Raw genomic sequence first — 24,845 nt, 5'->3', positions numbered from 1 at the left:
TTAATCTCTGTGGGGTCTGAGGTGACTTCACCAGACACAAATTTGATCTTAGGAATCAATCTGGATAGAGAAGCTGCACACGCCTGATGTGCCAATAGCCTGCCCGCTTTATCCCCAGTCTCAAAAAAGTGCTGTTTAGCCATGAATAACTGCTTCTGTGTTTTACTCGTAGATAATAAGTCAAATTTGGACTGAAGCGTTCTTTATAAACAGCAGGGGTAGGGGCTGAAGCATACAAATTGTCAACTCTAGAAACCTCATTAGCAATTGTCTCCAACTCTAACTTTTCCGTCTTCCTTAGTGATGAAACATACGAAATAATTTCCCCCCGCATAAATGCCTTAAAAGCTTCCCATAGAGTGCGTCTAGGGATCTCCACAAGAAATTCTCTAAAAGCAGTCTGGACTAACAAAGAGGAATTAAGTCTCCATTGTCTGGAGGGAGGCACACGACCAGGAAAGCCAATATCAACAGATACGGGGGCATGATCCCAAATAACAATACTATGGTATTCGCATGAACGAACCTCCGGTAAAAAATAATTATCCAATAGGAAAAAATCTATCCGAGAATATGAATGGTGGACATGCGAAAAAAAGGAAAAAACTTTGTCTGAATTGGATTTAGCCTTCCATGGGTCAAATAAACCTAAACTGATTTTGTATGCATCAAGTACTTTGGCTGACTTGGACAGCACCTGAGTATTAGAAGAAGACCTGTCCAGGGAGGGGTTTTGAACTAAATTAAAATCGCCAATAATGAAATAGTGGTCATCAACTTTAGGAAGAAAGTAAAAAAAGCTTGTAATGAAATTATTGTCATCCCACGTAGGTGCATAAACACAAGCCATAACCACAGGCATGCCACATCATTTACCAGAAACAATTACAAATCGACTATTAGGGTCCTCAACATAGTTTGATAATTCGAATGGAACACTCTTGCGTATTAGGATAGCCACACCTCTTGCCCTCATTGGAAATATAGAGTGAAACATCTCCCCTATCCAAGACCTCCGAAGAGCAGAGGTGAGTTTCTTGCAAAAAGAAAATATCACGCCTAAGTGAGCCAAAGGGGAAGGAAAAAGAAAAGGAAAAATAAAATAAAACTGAACAAACTGAATACAAACTGAACAATGCCAACAGGATAAAACTTTCTACTTCCTCAATCACTTCTCGCTCAAGAGGTCAATTGGTTTAACAATGCAATAACATACACCACTCCTAACAACATCTGACTATGACAAAGTGAACATAAATAAACAAATAAATAGAAAATCAATTACAACTTTCAAAGCTAGCCAATAACAATAATCAGAATCAGAATCACCTTTATTGTCATTATACAGTGTACAACGAGATTAAAGGACAGCTCTAGTAGTGCAAGTGAAGAGATAAAAGAAGAAAAGAAGAAACAACAAAACAGTGCACCAATACCTTTGATAAAGATTAGAAGGATATGTAAAAAAAAAGTATTTCAAACTATTTACAGTGGGAGCCAGTAAGGGAAATATGCAGTATATGATAGTGCATACAGTACATTGTACATTGTACAGCAGAGTGGATGGATGTGTAAGTATGCATAAGTATTTAGCTCAAATGAAGGAACCGCACACCCTATAATACACAAAAAAAGCTAAAATAATTATGAATCAAAAGTCAAATAAAATGGATATAAGCGCACCAGAGGCTCAGCAGCCAAATCAGGGTCCCTTTGAAGCCAAAGTAACGCGTTCACCGACACAATTCAAACAGAAAGACAGTGTTAACATAACATTAGGCATCACCAATGTAAAATTAGGGGTAAAAGAAGACGCTGCCCAACACAACAGGGCATAATACAAGAAGTATATGCACATCACCACTAATGCATGCCTGGAGTAAACACAGAACATGCGCTTACCCGTTTCCATGGATACCATGACACCCATTCAAGGTAATCGCAACACCACAAGTCCACAGTGTATCGTGCAGTAGAATGGGCGCTGACATCAGGGTACACTCGCAGTGTTGCTCCGCTGCACTTTAGCTCGTGTTGTCTGGCCCAACGAAGCACCTTCTCCCTCTCTTGAAAACGATGAAAGCAAATCACAAAAGCTCTGGGTTTACCTCCCGGTCCAGGTTTCTGGGCTAGGAAGGGATGTGCCCTCTCCAGATTCGGGGGGGGTTAGAGAAAACACTGGGACCAAGGTTTTCCATCAGCAGGGCAGATATGAACTTGATCAGGTCCCAACCTTTTTCACTGCCCTCAGGAATGTTTATTATATGGAGGTTGACTCTACGGGATCTGTTTTCAAGATCGTCGAGGCGGTCCTGGAGAGACTTATTTTGGGCCTGCAGAAACTTCACTGTTTTTTCGGTGCTTGTTATGCGCTCAAAGTTATCAGCCGCCAGGGATTCTGCAGCAGCGAGGCGGCCGTTGAAGTGAGTCACAGTCTCGTGAAGTGCGTCCACCGAGGTCTGTAGCGGTTTACCCGACTCCTGGATTAATGCAGGCTAGTCGCTCCGGAGCGAGGCTCGTTGCTTCTCCAGCTCAGAAACCAGCTGGCTCAGGCTTTCTCGCGGCTGTCGCCTACATCATCACCACCGGAAGTTGTTTTTTTTATATAATAACTAACTGATTTTTCAGTGTATTAAATGTGAACATGTTTTAGTTCATTTTGACATTGTGTAGTGGTTTGCAGTCTTGTCGGAACATAGGATTAGTTCAGGTTTCAGGTTGTTTTGTATGAGACACAGTAAATGGTGACTTCACTGAGCGTGCTCATCAACACAGACGCTAAAAACATGGCTGCCAGTGTTTTATTGCTTGAAAGTAAAAGTTTTTTTCAGAATAAGATTTTGGGCCTACATGTGTATACAGTAACCTGAATGAACATGTGTTTTGCATTTTGAAGTGGGAGCTTACCACTGAAATGATAGTGAACGGCATTACCCATAATAAACCCATATTAACCCAATGCATAAACCACTGGAGCAGAGGAAAACAGCACCAGGCATATGCTTGAGAAAAAGAAGGGAGGAGACGTGCTGTTTGTCGCACTCTGCAATCTCTGCAGTCAATTCTTTCTTCTTCTCAAACACTGGACCTTGAAGTCAATAATAAGGTATTTTTTTGTTGCTCTTCAGCATTTTCAGTGTGGAAAGTGAAGTTTGTGTTGCTTTGTAAACCACTCGCTTTCTACACTGAAGTCCATAGGAAAAAAAGCTATTTTACATCACAGCACACAGGAGTTGTTGTAAACGAGTTATTTTGTCACTTTTGCATTGGAAATCATTCGGATTAACAGTTTATTCACAAACTCACCAAATGAGGCAGCAGGAGACCAACAGCTGTCATGTTCCCACACCTAAACATGCTGATTTTCTCCATAGGCTTGGGTGTGAGGGAGTGAGCACTTTACAAACTTCAGTTCATAGTCACAAATGACTGTTAAATGATGTGATAACATTGGTGGTAATATTGTTGATTTGAGCAGTGTGTTTCAGCTCTTTTTGGGCTGCACTCATTCAAGCATAAGTACACTCTAAAGTGGGCCTGCATGCTAGCTTTGGACTGTTTGAGCAGCAGCATGGAGGGCAACAGACGGAAACATGGTCATGTGTGTCACTGCTGATCAGAGCTACGTTAACGGCTTTGAGATGTACAGTTTTTTTGAGGGAGCCAGACAAATATGTGCAGGATTGTTTGTAGAATTCTGTGTATTTTCTGTGTTTCATCCTTCGTGACATAAAGGACGTGCAAACTCCCTCTTGAAGGGAGTTTGCACGTCTCTTGACGCACCAACAGCAATCTACAGTTTGAACACACGACACAGACGTTGTTTTCCATTTGCATGGCTGATAATGTTAAGTGGCTGAGACTGTGGCTCCAATTGCACCGCAGATCTGCACCGTCCTCGCACACGTGGTATCATCTGCTGGATGTTCCAGCACTTAACTCGGAGGGGAAGGACCATTAGAGGCAATCAGGGCCGTCATGTTTAATGGGCTGATCGGGACCAAACGGAGATGGACACTCGGTCTAGTGGAAGAGTTAATGCTCCAGTCCACTTGAGCACGAGGTAATGAGAGAGAGGCAGGTGGAAGTGATGTGACGGTACGTCTGTGGTTGAGACACAAGCCTTAATGGAAACCAGGCTGTGGGTTCTTTTACACCAACAGCTGGAGGAGCCACTCAGTGGACTTCCCTGCAGAGTGTGTTTTCTTAATTGTCTGCTTTAAATCTCAGTGTCTTTGAGCAAACAGAGGAGCTGTGCTTTATTTTTCACCTCATAAAGTCCATGTTTACTTGTGATTTTTTTCAGACACAGATGCAATATTGTTGGATTTCTAGGTCAAGTTTCAGATCAGTATGTGCAGAATTTCATGAATTTAATATTTATATAAGTAAAATAAATATATTATCTTCTATACACTAGGGTTGCAGCAATTAATAAAATGTTAACCAATTACTAAATGAACCGCTATTTTTATAATTGATTCAACTTTTTTAAATTAAATTAAAACAGAAATCATTCAAACTAAAAGGTTTAGGTTTGTGGATAAAACAAAACATTTGAGAACATCATTTCCACGTTTGGAAGACACCAACATTTCCAACATTGTGGACCAAACTATTAATCAAATCCTCTCAGCCTAACATGCTGTAGGTCTTTTTTGGATTGGTGTGAACTTTGATGCATGGAACCTTTTCACTGTGTGTGTGTGTGTGTGTGTTTGTAGGAGGACCGGCGGTCAGGTGACGCTGACCTTTTGTTCTGTTTGCTTAGTGGGCATTCTTGTGAATCACCTGTGCCCGTCAGCTTGCTCTTGCAGAACTTTTACAGTCTACATGGTTTTAATGAACACTGAACTCTGTGAGTAATTTAAAATGAAGCATCAGGAACTAAACCAACAAATAAAGTTGACTTCTGCTGTCACTGGTTGAAATAACAAGAGCTGGTGGTTCACCATATCATCTGTTACTGATTAACTTGTAACCAGGCCTAAATTAAACTGGTCTGCTGTTGGTTTCTGTGCTCTCCACACACACACACACACACACGCACACACACACACACACACACACACACACACACACACACACACAGTCAGTCTCAGGAGTTTCTGTAGTTGAAACGTATCCAGCATCACACGACATGACATCATTGTATGTCATGTCACTGTCATGTCACTGTCATGTCACTGTCATGTCACTGTCAGGTCAGTGTCATGTCAGTGTCATGTCACTGTCATGTCACTGTCATGTCACTGTCATGTCAGTGTCATGTCACTGTCATGTCACTGTCATGTCAGTGTCATGTCACTGTCATGTCACTGTCATGTCACTGTCATGTCACTGTCATGTCAGTGTCATGTCAGTGTCATGTCACTGTCATGTCAGTGTCATGTCACTGTCATGTCACTGTCATGTCAGTGTCATGTCACTGTCATGTCACTGTCATGTCACTGTCATGTCACTGTCATGTCACTGTCATGTCAGTGTCATGTCACTGTCATGTCACTGTCATGTCACTGTCATGTCACTGTCATGTCACTGTCATGTCACTGTCATGTCACTGTCATGTCACTGTCATGTCAGTGTCATGTCACTGTCATGTCACTGTCATGTCACTGTCATGTCACTGTCATGTCACTGTCATGTCAGTGTCATGTCAGTGTCAGGTGTAGAGACACGTGGCATTAGAATGTTGTGATCAGGCAGCTTCAGCACACGCTGACACATTCTTAAGATTGTAGCTTTTATCACTAAAATGTGTTTCTCTTGGTGTTCTCGCTGGCACCGTTTTAATAACCTCAAGTATTTACCGACAATGACACCAAGCTGATTTCTTTTTTTTACATTGTTTAAACTACAGAGCTGTTAACAAATGGTGTGCTAATGCATTTATACCTACAGCCATTTCAAGCTATTTCAAAGACCTAATTCTAACAAATATTCTTCTTCCATAAAGAAGAAATGGACAGCCAACAGCATGAAAGCATGAAAGCATGACATGTGCTAAAATGCTGTTGCTTGTTTTTTATTTACATTTTACAGTCTGTGCATAGTGAAGCATACAGTTAAGGATTTTGGGATTGTATCACATTTTTATCTTGACAATATCTAATCCAGTGATTTGGACCAGAAGTATCGGACCAATACCGATACAGAATATCGACTCACCCTAAAATCCCTTTGTTGTCTCTGTCCCGTCAGGTCCTTATGGTTGAGGTGGTGGGTGGAGCCCCTTGCCATGCCTCCTGCCATGACAGACCTCCTGGACATATGGGCGGCCCACTCTCCTCTGGCCGGACATGCTCCAGACCAGATCACTGTGGACTTTCTCCTGCCCACTGGAATCTACATCCAGATGGATGTTCCACGTGAGGCAACCATTCAGCACATCAAGCTGGTGAGTGGCATTGATTGGGTTAAACTGCATTTACAGGGACTGTGATGACGTATTCAAATACATGTACTTCAACATGGATGAAAACAGCTTCCACACTTCTTGGAAGACTTTCCTCAGGATTTTGAAGTGTTGGAGAATGTTTTGCCCATTCATTGATGAGGTCAGCCACTGATGTTGGATGAGAAGGCCGGGCTTGTTCATCCAAAAGGTGCTCGGTGGGGTTGAGGTCAGGGTTCTGTGCGGGCCAGTCGAGTCCAGTTCGAGTAACCATGTCTTTATAGGCCTTTCTCAAACTGTTGCCACAAGGTTGGAAACACACCATTGTCCAAAATGTCTTAGTATGCTAAGATTGCCTTTCACTGGAGTTAATGGGCGTCGCCCAAAGCCTCATTGAAACTGATCATTGTGGTACCGGTATCTGGAATTCGGTACCATATTTCGGTACTTTTCAAATGTTTTTCAGCTGTAAAACAAAGTCTACACTTCTCAGTTTCTGGGGGGTTTTTTTATTAAGAAGATTTAAGAACAGTAAATAAATAAACATAAATAAATGTTTGTTAGAAATAAATGTAGAACATTTAGGACCAGGTCTACAACAACAACAACATCAACAACAAGACCTCTCTCTCCCACAACAAACAAACATCTACAGCATGAAGATAATAACTACACGTTATTTCCAACTACATATTCACCTTGTTAGTTAGCTGATGATTACCTGAACGTGTGGATGAGGTGGATTCATCGCTCCTTTCGTCGTCAGCAGTTGTCACTTTCCATGAGTCAAAAATGGTGTGTTTGACCAGGTGCTTCCCCGGCCCACCTTGCATTTCGCGTCGCAAATATGACATTCGAGCGCTGTCTGCGTCTAATTGTGTGAAACCTCCGACTGCTTTTGGGCTCGCCATAATTGCTGTCGTGCTCTCGTAGTGTCTCGACGAGTAGCCCTCTCGTTCCTGCTCTTGCGCACTCTCTCCCAGACATTTCAAGTACCGAAATTTGGCACCGATTCGTTAAAAGTGAACTGATACTTGGTAGCACCGATGCAAAGTGGTACCAAGTACAACAAATACCGGCTTTCGGTAGCCAACCCTAGATACCTGTGATGCCATGAGATCAGGATGGATGGATGCATCAGTGGATAGATCAGACCCAATACACACTACACACACAGACATCATCTAATGGCTATTTTGAGTGTTTGTGAGCAGCTGTAGTTAGTAAATAGCTCACAACATCATGCATGGCTACAGTCACTAGTTCTCCAATTACCTCCTACACCACAGCCTGACGCTCCTCTTCCCAGAAGTGTAGCTCTGCTCACTGCACAGCACACTCACACACACGTACACCACATCCATCATATCTCCATAGATTTTACTGGCTCTCTCACCCAAATGATGATCTTGGACAGACTCTAAGCGAGAATAAACAGACTGGCCGCAGTTTTTGCACGTGTCATGACAACATCCTGTTCCAGTCCGTCTTGTTTCGGTGTTAAAAGTCTTTATATGGTAGCCGAATTTCTGCTGCGTCTCTCACTTGTGCAAGTTGTGAACTGAACTTTCGACTCAAAATCGACTCGTCGGGGGTTCTGACAGCGTTTTGCATCACGTGCATCTGTGCAATATCATAGCGAGCGACATCAGCACTGTTGAGGAATATTTAGATGATATGTGACACTGAACAGCTGAGACACAAACAGCCGTTGTTGCGGGCGAGTGCGTCTGCAGTTATAAAACTAATCAACGATTATTAGATTAAAACATTGAAATATGCTAATTCTGCTATGATTATGTACTCAAAACAGACGGAGCAACATTTTATGTGATATGTTTGCAGTCGAGCTGTGATATGAAAACTGTTGCTGACAAACTTTGTAAAATGCTGCCACACTGTGACGTCTGTGACATGTTAGAGGACGACTGACTGTAGCTCAACATGAAATAAAACCACCGGACGATGTTCTTTAATCTTTCTGTCTCCTCCTAATCAAAAATACTGAAAACAAGGGGGGTGTTCTCTGAAGACACGCACAAGTCAAATTACACCTGTAAGATGCCATGAGATGAAATGCAATACGTTTACTACCTTACTTGAAGCTTAAAAACCACTTGTAATGTAATGTAATGTAACGCAGTACAGCATCAAGTCACAGACAGCCTCACAAATGTGGTCATGCGAGTGATTTAGAGAAGATGAGTAGCAAGTGTGTTAGCTATTTATCATTGATCAAGTATTGAAAACAGGCCGGGCAGCGTTAAAGCCGCTCAATGGAGGATTCCAACCTTCACACATTGTTATTTTGATGCTACATGAACTTACAGCAGGGTGAACGTCACCTCTGTCAGAGCTTGAGCAGGTCTGCGTTGCCTGTTATTAACACTGAGTAACTTCTGGTTTCGGGTCCGTGCTGCAAAAAGAACTACAACATTCCACTTGCGACCTGGTCCTGGTCCTGTTGGACTACTTTCCTCGTCATCTCCATCTAGCAAGACCAAATCCCACATTGTTTACTTTCAAGCGACACTTTGAATGGGACAGAGAAAAAGCTCGACACTTTCCTTTACCGATGAGCACCTGTAACGCTGACTTGTCGTGGACACTTGTGTATTTTGTGGCACAGTGTAATTGTTAGTCACTGTCTCCATGTGGATGTGTCCTCTTCTACTATTAAACCAAAAAAAAAGCCTAAACATGTAGATGATGTAAACTGGCAGCGTGTGGTGTGGTGACATGGAAACCCTTCTTTCAGCTCCTTTAGTGGTCACCACCGTGGATCATGTGCCTCCATCTTGTCCTCTTCTGTTCCACCGACTGTCCCCATGTCCTCCTTCACAACGTCTGTGAACCGTCTCTGGTCTTTGTCTTTTCCTCCTGCCTGTGAGCTCCATCTCCAACATTCTTTGTCCAATATTAATTGAAAATATTAATATATATATAATAATAACCAACATAAAGAGCATCACACAGCCAGTGATTAACAGGTTTTTATGAATGACTGTGTTTCATATGAATAAAAAGTAGATTAGATTCCTAGGAAAACAAACTAAAAGACCTTGACTTGTATTTGTTGGTTGTACAGTAAGTTGTGATGTCATTTTCAAGGAAAGGAAAGTAAACATGTGACAAACAGTGGCCATAACTCTATACAGTGATTCAATCATAAAATCATCTATGCATTTCTCACAAAGAAAGATGTTATCAATGCAACATAAAATCATGAGTGCTCATGGAGAAGAAGGCGTCTGTTGTGCCAGCATTAACACAACAACACACACACACACACTCATGCCCTGACGCACCCCACACACTGAATAAAGAACATCATGATAATCATAAATGATACAGTACTTAAACTTCTATGTGAGATATGCAGGTTTACTTTCAAACATGAAGTCGCTGCAAACGAGCCCATGTAAATGTCTCATCACTGACGCTCTCGTCAGCCGCGCCCAGACCAAAACCACACCCACAGAACACGGACTGTCTTGTGATTGGCCAGTTACCTGGAAGTGACGTCATTGGCACGTCAGCTCTCAGACCCGCAGCTCCCCCTCTGGAAAGGTAGATGCACTGCGAGCAATGATCAAAACATTGAGTAATATCGTCGTCACGACCCCTCGCCTTAACGATCCGAGTCTGAGCCAGAGTCAGAAGACACTGTGACAGTGAAAGACTGCTGCAGGACGCCTGGAGCTTGGATAACGTTGTGGTTACTGAGATGATAAACACACATGCAAATGAAACACCAGCGTAGCGTGTAGCTTAGCCTGTAGCCGACTATCGCTAATGCTAAACGATAAACCAAGCACACAAAGACAGTTTCTGGCTTTGTAAATATTGTGATATACGTATTGTTTTCGGTGAAGTTTGGTGCTGTTTCCTGCTTTATTTTGCCCCAAGTTTGTGGAACAATCCTCTGTGAAGTGGTTGCTGCATACATGGAGGTATTTGGGAAATGTAGCAGGAATATTCCCATCAAATATGAAAGATATCCACTGAGCTTGTGGAGCGTCTGCTATTGTTTATCACAAACACTCACTGAACCTTTTTTCCACATGTTCTCAACGATACGCTCAGAAGCTACAACCAGTAGTTCTTCTTCTTCTACGGTTGAAAGAACGTCACTGGATGTGCCCGGACTCTAGTGCCGGTCTCTAGTGCCGGTCTCTAGTGCCGGACTCTAGTGCTCGGACTCTAGTGCCCGGACTCTAGTGCCCGGACTCTAGTGCTCGGACTCTAGTGCCCGGTCTCTAGTGCCCGGACTCTAGTGCCCGGTCTCTAGTGCCCGGACTCTAGTGCTCGGACTCTAGTGCTCGGACTCTAGTGCCCAGACTCTAGTGCCCGGACTCTAGTGCCTATGGCCTCTTTAAATATGGAGTTGCCCTCTTCTGCAGCTATAACAGCGTGCACTACTCATGTGTGTTGCTTTTTCTTTTCCATTTTCTCTCTTTTCCTTTTCAACACATGTGAGGTAGTGGCTTGGAGAAGAAGGTGCATTTCATTGCAGAGATAACATGTTTCTTCTTAATAACTGTGTAGCAGCAGATGTAGATATACGTACATTTTCTTTCTTTTCTTTGCAAAATAAATAAACCTTAAAAAAGGGGGTGCAGTCTCTTCAGCCCACTGTGGCAGTTATCAGTCATATCGGGGGATTTTGGCATGTTTGCCGATATCTGATGAGACATTTTAAACCAAATATCTGCTGATACCAATATCATCATATCATCATCATATCACTATAAATCCCTAGGACTGTATGTTTTTGAGCCAGACAGCATTTTAAGGTGTTCACATGAAATGTAAATCCATCAATAATGGCACTTCACCAAGACCAATGTACTGTTTTTAATCCCTGTATTCTGCTTCAGATTGATTAAATTTGCCCTAATGAGAGATTAGCGATGGCGCGCCTAAATTTAACCCCCGGTTACTTCCTCTGTCTCCCAGCTCTTATGGAAGCAGGCACAGACGTTGCCACTGTTCGCAGCCCTGGGCGAGATGGAGAGCCACATGTTCCAGTGTGTCAACCAGGCTGCGGTGCACGAAGAGCTGGAGGACGAAACCCGCCGGCTGTGCGACGTTCGGCCCTTCCTGCCGGTCCTCAAGCTGGTGATACGCAACTGTGGCCGAGCGGAGCGTCTGCTGGATTCCAAAATAGGAGTTCTCATCAGCAAAGGTGAGGCAGCGTCACGGTTACAAGTACAAGTGATTGATTTATTTGCACACACTGTGATCGTGATCGTGGCTGATCTTTGTGAACACACAGCATCTGGGCCCGGGGAGCAATTGGATGCCTTGCTCAGCGGCACTCCAGCCCTTGACTTGTCCCAGACTTACAAGCTGGAGTAGAACACAAATCACAGCCAATGCTTAACCAATAAAACGTCCTGGTGTTTTTTTCCAGGCTTCAGAAACAAAAGTATATGCAGTTTGGAGAAAATCTATCTTTCAGTGAAGTTCAGTGTTGCGAGGTCATCATAGTGAGGACACGCCTTTAAATCTGCAGCGTTCAAGGGCGAGGGTAAGGATTAGTACGGAGCCCCGGACATGACCTGGTCAAAAAATATAATGAATAATCTCATCATTCCTGGACACCTGGGTAAGCAAATCGAGCGGTGTTGTGTTGTTATTGTCGTACCTGCCTCTCAATATTCTGTTTAAATGCCTCTCGATAATAATGGTTCCTTGCAATGACAGGTTTTTCAGAATGTCTTTGTAGCTCATTTGGAGCCTGAAATAAAACTCTATTACGCTCTCTCTGTCCATCGTGTAGCTTCAGCCTCTCTACTGCCTCTACCTTTGACCTTACAGGACCTTAGAGGAGGTGCGCTCCATTTGCTTACCCAACTGTCCAGGAATGAGGATAGTATTAATCAGTATTCCGTGTTTTTTACCATGTCGTGTCCGGGTCTCCGTAGATTAGAGCTGCAACTAACGATTATTTTCATGATCGATTCATCTGTCGATTATTTTCTTGATTAATCGTTTGGTCCATAAAAAATATCAGAAAACCTTAAAAAATGTTGATCGGTGTTCATCAATCCTGGAAATGATGATGTTCTCAAATGTCTTGTTTTGTCCACAAACCAAAATGATTCACTTTGAATGATTTCTTTGTTATCAGAGCAAAGAAATGAAGACAATTCTCACATTTAAGAAGCTTAAACAATCTAAAATCTTGTTTTAATAACCCTAACCCTAACCCGATGAATCGATTATGAAAATAGTTGTCGAGTAATCGATGAATAATGGATGAATAATGGATGAATCGCTTCAGCTCTAGTAAGCATTGCTGTGCTGTGCCTAAGGAGCACTGACTTCTCGATACCTTTACTTTAAGTCAAAGCTTTGCGTGGCAGATTATCATGAAAGCCCTTCACTCCCCAATAAAGAGAAGCACTTACAGACAGTAAGTCTATGCTTAAGTACTGGGTGAGGAATGAGCAGACATGTTTCTGACCTCCTCACTCTGTGACATCAGTGCTGAAGACCCCACATCCATGGCTGTAATCAAACATCTGCAGCAGGTTCACTCATGTTTATTAATGCATGAGAGGAAAATATATTCCTTACTTTACAGCGGAGCTTTTAAGGTGACGTAGTTGCATCTACACAATAGTAAATGCATGCAGGAACGTGTTGAATTAGTGTCGATTGATGGATTGTTCATCAGTTACTAAATTAGTCGTGTGATAATTTGATAATCAATTATTCAGTTTTTAGTAGTTAGTAGTTTCCCAGATTTTTCAGCTTCTTAGATTTGATATTTCCTGGTTTCTTTGCTCTGTTAGAAAAACTAATCATCACTGAGAACATCATTTCCAGATCAACACGTTCTGACATTTTATGGACCAAACAAACGTTTGATTCATCAATGATGAAAATAATCTAGTTTGGATTATCGAATAATACATTTTATTGAAATTACAAAATGACTGCGTGCAGTTTTCATGGCAGCAGGGAGAGTTGAATCATCCTGACCTACACATCACAATAGTACAGACTGAAGTCAACTAATATCACACGGTAATCATTTGAAATAACTATATATAACTATACATATCTATAACATTGTGACAGTTTCAGTCAGAATAATCACAATAAGATGTTTTCCACATATATTTAGTTTAGATCACAGCAGACTTCTTCAGAGGGAGACTTTGTGGGGTTTACTTAAACGAGACAATATTGATATTCATCTCCCTGAAATCATGGCTTCCAGTGGAGACACCAGAAAGAAAGGCTTCCTCTCACACAGTCTGCAACTGACGTCTATTTTCACTTATATGAGTTATATGAGTCCAGAGAAACAGCCTGTGCACAGCTTTATGGCCCCATATATCCAATATATATATATATATATATATATATGTATATGTATATATATATGTATATGTATATATATATATATGTATATGTATATATATATATATACATACACATTTATATATATATATGTATATATATATATATATATATATATATAAATGTGTATGTATGTGTGTGTGTATATGTTTGTATGTGTGTATATATATATATGTATTTATATGTATGTATATATGTGTTTATATGTATATGTGTACATATATGTGTGTATATATATGTTTATATGTGTGTATATATACATATATGTGTATGTAGAGTATGTATGTGTATATATGTATGTGTGTATGTATATATGTATATGTATGTGTGTATGTATATGTATTTATATGTATATGTGTACATATATGTATATATATGTTTATGTATATATGTGTATATGTGTATGTATATATGCATATGTACAGTATATATGTGTATGTAGAGTACATATATGTGTATATATATACATATATGTGTATATATGTATGTGTGAATGTATATATGTATATATGTATATATGTATATGTAAAGTACTGTGAAAAGTTTAGGCAGTTGTGAAAAAATGCTGTAAACAAAGAATGCTTTCGAAAATGGAAGTGTTAATAATTTATTTTCATCAATCAACAAAATGCAATGAATGAACAAAGAGAAATCTAAATCAAATCAATATTTGGTGTGACCACCCTTTGCCTTCAACACAGCATCAATTCTTCCAGGTACACTTGCACACAGTTTTTGAAGGAACTCGGCTGGTAGGTTGTTCCAAACCTCTTGGAGAACTAACCGCAGATCTTCTGTGGATGTAGGCTTTCTCACATCCTTCTGTCTCTTCATGTAATCACACTCCATGATGTTGAGATCACTTCCAGTACTTCTTGTTCTTCTTTACGCTGAAGATAGTTCTTAATGACTTTGGCTGTATGTTTAGGGTTTGGGGCCAATCATACGCCTCTCTGATGGTATTGCATGATGGATAAGTATCTGCCTGTGTTTCTCAGCATTGAGAACACCAATAATCCTGAGCAGAAATGCAGCCCCAGACGTTCAAGGAACCTCCACCATGCTTCAATGTTGCCTGAAGACATTCATTATTGTAGCGCTCTTACATTTTTGCACAGTACTGTGTGTGTATATATATATATATATATACACACAGATATATATATGTGTACATATGTATGTATGTATGTATGTATATATATGTATATATATATGTGTGTATATATATATATATATATATGTATATGGTATAGTATTTGTAAGTTAGACTTCACTCTGAGAACCACTGTATGAAACAATGTACACACATCTACCATCATGTTGCATTTACTGAAAGACTCATACAGCATAATCTTAAATGACCATATATTACAGTAACTATTTAACCCTTTACAAACCTCCACCAGGCCTCCATGAGCTGGACGCCATCAATGACCAGGAGGTGAAGGACTTCCGCAGTAAGATGTTTCGTCTGAGTGAAGAGCGGATGCAGCGAGTCTACGCGATGACGTGCAATGAGTGGCTGCAGGCGTGCTTCTCCCCGCTGCTGGAGCCAGTCCCTGCAACGCCAGTCACTGATGGAGCGAGTGAGCGGTCAGCTGACCTGAAAGTCATCATCCACTTTGAGCAGTCTCAGGTGAGAGTCTGTAACCCAGGACTGTCTAAAGGTGTCTAAACCCACATCAGGCCTCTTTACACTCGACACAGCCACTCAGCGTACACATCCATCATTAGTTTACATTTACACTTTGTTCATCACATTTTTGTGCTTTTATCAATAATGTGATCTCACCTGTAATCAAAGGAATTTGGGCCCTTCTGGCTTTAAATGTCCTGCATCAGAGACTAATAATAAGTAGCAGATGGTAAAAATACAGAATTCCTCTGAATGAGCCAGAGCCAGAGCTCTAGTGAAAAAGGCTGTTCACACAGAATGAAAGCATTAACATATTAAAACGTGCATCGTTTCACATCACTGCAGCTTTCATTGTTTTGATTGTTTCACACATTTTCCTTCAGACGGGTCCACATCTAACCCGCCATCGTTGACAATGTAACATTTAAATGATTCAAATTAGCAAATGTGCACAGCTTACAACGTCTACAAATATATGGTTGTATAAATACATCAGAACAATATCTGTTACACAGTTAGAGAATTCTGTCTTTGAAATGACTCATTGCACTAATGTGTTGTTCCAAAATGATCTAAAAATGACTTTATTGGACTAACATCTGTATAAGGTTTTGTTATCGGTATAAGACACAAAAAGTGATATCAAGAAAAACCCTAATTACTTAGAGCACGGAGCACGTGTGAGCAGGACCATATTACCAACAGCTCAGCCTTTTCCTCTGCTGCTCCAAACAAGTCATGTGACTGAGGCCAAACAGCAAGTCATGTGACAAAAGGAAGTGGGTCAAAAACATGAGTGCAATGATGCCATTCTTCCAGAGAGAGACAACAGAGAAACACACCGACATGAACGCTCTTTGGTGAGTCGGAAGAGCAGCATCACTCTAAATGTCCAGCTAAGGCTGAAATGACTAATCAATTCATTGATTATTCATCGGTTACAACACAATTTTGACAGTCGAACAATCAAGTTCAGTGTTTTCTAGTATTTGAAACAAGCTCCTTGATTTGCAGCTTCTTCAGTGTGAATATTTCTGGTTTCCTTGCTCCATTAACAAAATAAATCATTCCAATTGAATAAATTTGGTTTGTGGACATTTGAAGACGTCCTTTTGACATTTAAGAAACATCAATGGACAATGTTCTGCATGTTCTGACATTTTAGAGACCACACAACTAAATAAATCGAGAAACTAATCAGCAGATGAATCGATTATGAAAATAATCATTAGCTGATTTCTGTGAAATGTTCTGGCGGTGTTGGACAATACCCGATTAGAATCCCTTCAGTGTTAGAGTCCACCTGATGAAAGGGCACATCCAATGTAGTATTTGTAGTGTTTGCTCTTGATCTAGTGACTGCACAGTTGTTTTGAGCAGTCGTTGGCAGCAGTGTGTGTGTGTGTGTGTGTGTGTGTGTGTGTGTGTGTGTGTGTGTGTGTGTGTGTGTGTGAGTGTGTGTGTGCGTGTGTGTGCGTGTGCGCGTGTGTGCGTGTGTGTGTGCTCTCAGAGAACCTTCCTTTGAGATCATAAAACAGATGGTCATGTCATGAACATCACATCTGTGCTGCTGCACAGGTGGACTTTGACATGGTCTGAACACAATAAGCCTCATTCCAGACAGGAAGTGTCCTGCTGTGGTGTATTGTTGTAAAGTTCAGTGTGATGTCATGAGACCCATTCACTGAAGAATGTCTATCATATGGAACTTCAACCTTAAAATAATTACAATAGATGCTGGAAAATACTAAAGGACTTTGAGGATAGTACAGCTTTATTGGTTTAGTGTGTTGGCTGTGGCCATTTCTGATGTTAATTATTAATGGTTGACATTTTTATTGGACTTGGAGGAAATTAAAATTCCCTCTCAGATACGGGGTCAGTGCTCTGCTATAAATAGGAGACAACAGTCGCCCTGCTGTGGATTCACATGCATGTTTACACAGTCTCTACACAGTCAGTGGAGCATGACGGTGTTACAGGGATCATGTTTATCACATGTTTATCACACATGTGTATCACATGTGATACACATGTGATACACATGGGTGCATATACTGTGGGGTTAGAGAGGGGGCCCAGAACCATTCATCAATGATTTGACATTTCTGTTCTTTTGTGAGTGTATAACTGTGGAACAGCCTGTCTGAGGCTAAATCTATGAAAAAAGTCATGTATCTCAACATGACACATCTTTGTGATCTCTGATTTGTGTCTTTATTTAATCTATAAGCTTGCCTTATTATGAATTTGATGTTATTTGACCTCGTCTGGCATGGACTTGGCCCCCTCTCTAACTGAATTTGACACCCCACAGTATATGCACCCATGTGTTACAGCTGTAATCGGGTCTTAAAAGAAAGGAACATTATTCAAATTATCAAATTATGCAACAATGTCATTAAACATTTACATAGGCCACTTGGAACCAAGACCTAAAAGAAGTCCTCTGTTAACATGGTAACATCCCAGCACTCTAAACAGGCCTAGGAGGAGAGCTCTGGGTCTTGACTCTCCACACCTGGTGCACATCTGCATCATCGCTGTACGTGCGAGCCAGTCTTGGTGCTTGCTGAGGAGAGTCCAGGCTTCCGCTGCCTCCTCAGCATCCACTCTCACTCTCTTTCTCGTGCTCATAGAAACACATCACCTGACCGCTGGTTTCCTGCTTCAGTCTATGAAATCATAAAAATATGTTCAACACTTATCTCACCGTTAAACTGCCTTTTCCAACCAGAAATAGAAGTTACTTACCCTTTGTGAAGCGCTCACTTTCCACATGAAGAAAATAAAATAAAAGTTGAGCTGGTGACGTAATGCCTGTTTGATGTCGCTAGTTTTTAGCCGCTCAGCTGTTAGCCGCAGATTTCGGCTCCAGGTGGACTTAAAACACATCAGCGTGTTTACCGTGTCCGACACCGAGGCTCTGGTCTCCAGGTTTCTGGTCTCCTGTCTCGAGGTTTCTGCTGTACACTCCGGATGCCGGGGTTCCAGCTCTCAGCTGAGCGGCTAACCTGTGAGCTAGCAAGCTAACCCGTTTGTTGAAGATATCGCTATAATATCACATATCGCCATTCGAACAAAAAATATCCAGATATCAGTTGTGGTCCATATCGCCCAGCCCTACTGTCCAGAAGAGACATAGAGTGGCACACACACACACACACACACACACACACACACAAACACAAACACAAACACACACACACACACACAAACACAAACACAAACACACACAAACACACACACACACACACACACACACAAACACACACACACACACACACACACACACACACACACACACAAACACACACACAAACACACACACACACACACACACACACACACACACACACACACACACACACAAACACACACACAAACACACACACACACACACACACACTAACCCCTTCCACATTTGAATGTATTTTGAGTCGTGACTCAGTTTGTCTTGCCTCGCTCGTCTTGCAGGACTTTGCCGTTCTGAAGGTGCCGTCATCCTGCCCCACCATGGAGCTGATGGAGCTGGCTGTGAAGAAGTGGCTGACCACCCACGGCCCTGAGGAGGAGGCGTGGACCACTCAGTACATACTGAGGCTCAGCCAGAGTCTGGAGTTCCTCTGTGGAAACCACCCACTCATTCAATACAAGGTCTGAGTTAGACGTGATATGTGATTGACAGTTTGTACATTAGCTTTTCATTTATTTTATGTTAATAACATCCATCGGTTAATCTGATGAAAAGGTGAATGTGGATTTAAAAGGATTAATATAACTAATATTAATTAATAACTAAACCACGTGTGTTTTTCAGGTGTAAACCAGTGTAATGATATTTTTTGCTCCAGGTGCAAATCTCCACAGTTTAGGGTATAGCCATGGTTCTCAAACTGTGGTACGTGCACCACCAGTGGTACGCCAGCTTCCTCTGGTGGTGCTCTCAGAAATACTGTTCTACTGTTTGTACCAGAGTGTGTGAGCGGAGTGGAGCTGACGACTTTTGACCCGAGTGCTTAGAAAATGAAACAAATAATAAAATAATAATAATAATAATACATTTAATCATAATAATCAGTTCATCTTAATCTAATTTCACTATACCAGTGTCTTCAGTATATGTGAGGAAGAGGAGGATGATGAGAGAATACATTTAAATCTGCCTCCTGAACAAATGGTGTTACTTTGAGCCATCAGCGTTCTTGGTCCACTCTTTTGTAACTCTCTTGTTCAATCAGCACAAGGCTCCTCCCCCTTTTTTAAACGCTGGGGCTGTGTTCATTAGCATTAAACAGCTGCAACTCCTTGTCAGATTTCACTACCAGACCACGCCTCCTGCACTGTCCCCCAACTCTCCCTCCCTCCCTCCCTCACTCAGTTCTCAGCCTACTTCTTGGCATTTTTCAGAGTTAGCTGCAGAAGAGGGTGTTTAGTTTAAAGCTGTAAAAGTCTGTAAACACCTTTAAATCTTATACTGTAGGTTAAAGTTGGAATATAATTAAAGGCGCTCGCAGCACGTGATCAGAGTCTTCACGACAGAGGAAGAAGCGTTATCATGTCACTGAATAATGGTATAGAAAGTGAAGCCAAATTTCAAAGATCCTCTATACAGACAACAGGTGGGGTGAGTTCTATGAGTTTGTCAAAGTGTAGCCTGCTAATTCTAGATTTTAAGAGATTAAGATATGGTAAAAAATATAATAGCAAAGGCGATGGCAAGATAAGAAGCCTTATGCTGCGTTACATTAACATGGGAACGCAGAAGAACTGGGAGTCACCACAGAAGGATCTCAGGCTAGCTTGTTAGCCAGTTTCCATGGTATTTGGCACACACAAGTAGCACGTGTGTGTAAATACGTCTATGTTTAAAAATGAGTCAGTGCTACAGTATGTGTATGACTGATTTACTGCGGCACAAATGACAACAAAAACAACAAAAAGCAGCGTTATGAATCCTAACTTGGGGTACCTGAGGTTCCTCAAAGTTTATGATTTGGAAATCTGAGTTTCAGCGACAGCATTACTCCAGCGTTTAATCCTCACATTTCAGAGGACTGTTCACTTAAATCCACCTAAAACATACACAACTGTGAATGTGGCACGTTGCTTTGTGTGTGTATGAGGAGATATTTAAAGATGAGGGATTTGTGTTTTCAGTATATCCGCACGTGCTTGCATTCCAAGGAGTGTCCCCGCCTCACCCTGATCCACCTGAGCACTGTCAAAGCCATGTTTGAAAAGGAGATCTCCACCATCGGAGCTGTGGTCAGCCGCAAGTCCTCCAACCCCCCGTTACCACTACCTCCCAAGAGAAGGGTTCCCACGGTGAGTGCAGAGACCTGCGTGGCTCTGCCAATGAACGCACTCTTTGTGTTGTGTACAAATTTGATCAGTGTATGTTTTCACATTACAAGGACGACGAAGGGGTCGTTGTGATGCACATATTCTACGTCGCAGTTACTCTATCGACTAGTATCTACTGTCGTTACTGAGCAGTGAGTCACTCAGAAGCAGAGGAAGCTTGGGCTGAGCAATATATCCATATTATCTGTGTCAGTATACAGTATAAATATGTATATACACAGTATATATATATGGTATATATATGGTGACATGAGACAAGATATGGGCTTGGATCATCATATCGTGATAAGGTATCTGTGATGACTTTTCATGGTTTTAAAGGCTGTTGCATTGATAATCATCATATTTACTTTGTTGGACACATTGTGTAATACACAACTATTAGGAATGGAAGGTTATCTACATATATATATATATGTACTGTATATATAATATATATATATAATATATTCATGTATGTACAGTATATGTAGAAATATGTGTATGTATATACATACATATACATATATATACATACATATATATATATATATGTATGTATATATATATATATATATATATATATACATATATAGACCTGTGTGCAGCTTTCTATCCCGATATATCTCGTATGCCGCGATATATCCTCAAAATATGGAGAAATCCTTTGTAAGCCATATCTACTGAGGCTTTACATGTTGATATGCGACTGTTGTTTGAGGCAGGTGTGAAGGTTTGTGAGGTAAACATGTGCTTGCACATCTGTCGCCTGTTGTTTATGAGCCAGTGCTGAAGCAAACATGCACATTCACCACGGAGCCAGGAAACACCACTGTCTCGTTACTGCTGCTGCTGCTGCTGCCAGGTGTGCAGTGACATCACTCTTCCATGTGTTCATGTCTGAAGATTATTGGCCTTCGTTTTCATCAGCCTACTTCACTGACTCTTGTAGATAGTCATAACGTCACCTCACCTTATGAAACATAACCTCATTATGGATATCCAATATAATCAGAACAGCAGCAGAAGTGTCGTTGACTTGTGATGAAACCTCTTGGTTTGGTTTACAGTAAAAATGCTGCTACTTTGACTTCCTCATGTGGTTTAATGATTCCATGTAGAGTACACTCACTGGCCAATATGATGTCACAATCATTGTGTTCATGTGATTTATGATAAAGTCAGAATTCTGTGAAATGTCACGCCCACTGATGCCCTGAATTAATGTAAACACTGCCAATCAATTAACCTGTCAGTTATTTTCTCAATGAATCCATTAGTTGTCAGAATATGTTGAAAACTGTTAATCACCGTTTTCCAAACCTCAAAATGATGACTTTCTCAAAGTCTTGTTTTGTCCACAAACCATTGAATGATTTCTTTGTTAAGTGGAGCAAAGAAACTTAACAAAAAAATATTTACATTTAAGAAACTGAAAAGTCTGAGTCAGTGTTTTAATTATTTGAAAAAACACTCAAACAATTCATCAATTATCAAAATAGTTGCTTCATTCATTCATTAATTGTAGTTGCAGCCCTAATTGTATGTATATTCATATAATAGTGATTAAGATGCGTCTTTGTTTGGCTTGAAAAGGAATTGTGACTAGACTGTATGTGTGTGTATATGTTGGTGTATATATATATACACATACACGTGTGTATATATACACACATATATATATATATATATATATATATATATATATATATATATACACATATATATATATGCTGACCACTGGAAATCTACATTATCTGTGGATGTGAAAGCTTCATTCACTGGATTCCTGTTCATAAAAACATACATATGTCATATCTACATATCTTTGCAGTTGCCTTCATACTAATTTAGGGAAAAAAAAGAGATCCTTTTATTTTAACTAACATGACATATTCTATTATTTGCTTGATTATTAAAAGTCAGTCAGTGACTATTGTGATATTTAAAAAAAAAACACAAATGTTTTATCAGTCATTGTATTGACGACCTCATTTATCACAAGGTGGCAGCAGCAGCAGCAGCAGCAGCAGCGAGCATTTAGTTAGTGAACTCGCGTTTTTGCAGAATTGATGAAATTTACTGGGGCCTGTGAATGCATTTGTTTAGCTGCTGTGCGTCTGTGTGTCTGTGCATCTGTGTGTGTGTCTGTGTCTGTGTGTGCGTCTGTGTGTGTCTGCGTCTGTGTGCGTCTGTGTCTGTGTGTGTCTGTCCGTCTGTGTGTGCGTCTGTGTCTGTGTGTGTCTGTCCGTCTGTGTGTGTCTCTGTGTGTGTGTCCGTCTGTGTGTGTGTGTGTGTCTGTGTGTGTCTGTCCGTCTGTGTGTGTCTCTGTGTGTGTGTCCGTCTGTGTGTGTGTGTGTGTCTGTACGTCTGTGTGTGTGTGTGTGTCTCTGTGTGTGTGTGTCTGTGTGTCTCTGCGTGTGTGTGTGTGTGTGTGTGTCTGTGTGTCTCTCTCTGTGTGTGTGTGTCTGTGTCTGTGTGTCTGTGTGTGTGTGTGTGTGTGTGTGTGTGTCTGTCTGTCTGTCTGTCTGACAGAAGTACCCATGCTCACATGAGTATTTAAACACATCAGCACATCCAGAGGCAACAAAGTGCAGGAAGTGTCCTAGTTAGTCATGTTCATGGTTCCTAGGTGTCATGTGACGCTGTTTGTCCTGCTGACTGCTGACCCTTGCAAATCCACTGACACCAGAATGACCTGACACCACCCACCCCACCCTGTGTGTGTGTGTGTGTGTGTGTGTGTGAGACAGAGAACAGGGAACTGGTGGGTGTGAAGAACCACATTATGCTAATGCTAATGCTGCTCATTCACTGCAAGTCTCTCTTCCTCCTCCCACTGTCTCTCCCCACAGCAAGTGCAGACATGTGTGTGGGACGTGTCCACCCCGTTCAAGATAGTCCTGGTGAATGCCAGTAAGGTGAACGCAGAGGAAACTGCCAAGGTAAACTCTGTGTTAATGTGTCACTGACTGCACTCACACCTGCTATTAACAGCCGTTCATCTGAGGATTCAACACACTTTTACAACTACAACTAACTCCATATATAACTCGTTACAACTCCAGAACTTTTGTCCTCAAGAAAAAAGAAGTATATTCATTTGTATTAAGAGTGTATTTTCCTCACCAGGTTTATTTGAAGTCTTGTAGAGCATTGATGTGTTGCTGTCTCCTCACACACGTGTCTACATGCACTCATACACACACACACACACACACACACCAATGATGTCAGGGACACGCTCCATGTCTGTCACGTTCTAATGCCACATATCAACTCACAGTGTCTCCGTAAAGCAGTAAAAAATGGTGCTATGGTTTTATTACACCATAAAGAACAACATCAACCATTCACCAACATTGGAACGATTTCTAAAAATCAGCAAAGACTAAAACAATAAATCTGGAGGCGGGGTTTAGCTTTAGCTTTTATCATTGAGCCATGTTTAAGGCCCACTTTAAAAAATAACCTGAACAGAGAAGTGACTGCTGTGACACATGTTCAGCTATAAGTTTCTGAAATGGATGATGTGATTAGAATCAAATATCTACATTGACTTTGTAAGAGCTTACATGAATTTCTGAGGATAATGTTCAGGTGACTGCACACACACACACACACACACACACACACACACACACACACACACACACACACACACACATACCAATCCTCTCTTCTCACCCAGGTCCAGGTGAGGGCGGGGCTCTTCCACGGCACAGAGCTCTTGTGTAAGCCGGCAGTGAGCAGTGAGAGCGGCGGGCGCTCGGACCACACGTGGAAGGAGAGCACGCTGGAATTTGACCTCTCGGTGTGTGACCTTCCTCGCATGACCCGCCTCTGCTTCGCCATCTATGCCGTGATGGACAAAGTCAAGAAGCAGAAGTCCACCAAAAACCCACACATCAACAAATACCAGACCATCCGCAAAGCAGGGAAAGTGGTAAGAGACAGAGACAGAGACAGAGACGGGGATCCTTTCAACTGATGGAGGCATGATTGTATGAGGCTGTGCTGCTGCTCCTCTGTGCCGTGAAGCAACATTAGACACACACACACACACACACACACACACACACGGCTGTTTTT

At 41.3% G+C, this 24,845-nt stretch overlaps 1 protein-coding gene across 1 annotated transcript in view; it reads left to right on the top strand.

The window, feature by feature from the left end:
- Positions 1-24,845, top strand: part of pik3cb (phosphatidylinositol-4,5-bisphosphate 3-kinase, catalytic subunit beta) — a 79,779-nt gene that overhangs the window by 37,571 nt on the left and 17,363 nt on the right. Inside the window, exons 3-9 of the mRNA XM_058633852.1 lie at positions 6,202-6,397; positions 11,354-11,582; positions 15,178-15,407; positions 18,885-19,064; positions 20,568-20,735; positions 23,609-23,698; positions 24,445-24,699. Coding sequence (XP_058489835.1) covers positions 6,239-6,397; positions 11,354-11,582; positions 15,178-15,407; positions 18,885-19,064; positions 20,568-20,735; positions 23,609-23,698; positions 24,445-24,699 — 1,311 coding nt within the window. The 5' untranslated portion in view covers positions 6,202-6,238. The remainder of the gene's footprint in view (positions 1-6,201; positions 6,398-11,353; positions 11,583-15,177; positions 15,408-18,884; positions 19,065-20,567; positions 20,736-23,608; positions 23,699-24,444; positions 24,700-24,845) is intronic.

Source organism: Solea solea, chromosome 7 (assembly GCF_958295425.1).
Source record: "Solea solea chromosome 7, fSolSol10.1, whole genome shotgun sequence".
NCBI classification, from domain to species: Eukaryota; Metazoa; Chordata; class Actinopteri; order Pleuronectiformes; family Soleidae; genus Solea; species Solea solea.
Note: the sequence above shows the minus strand (reverse complement) of the source record. Positions and strands in the feature narration are given on the sequence as shown.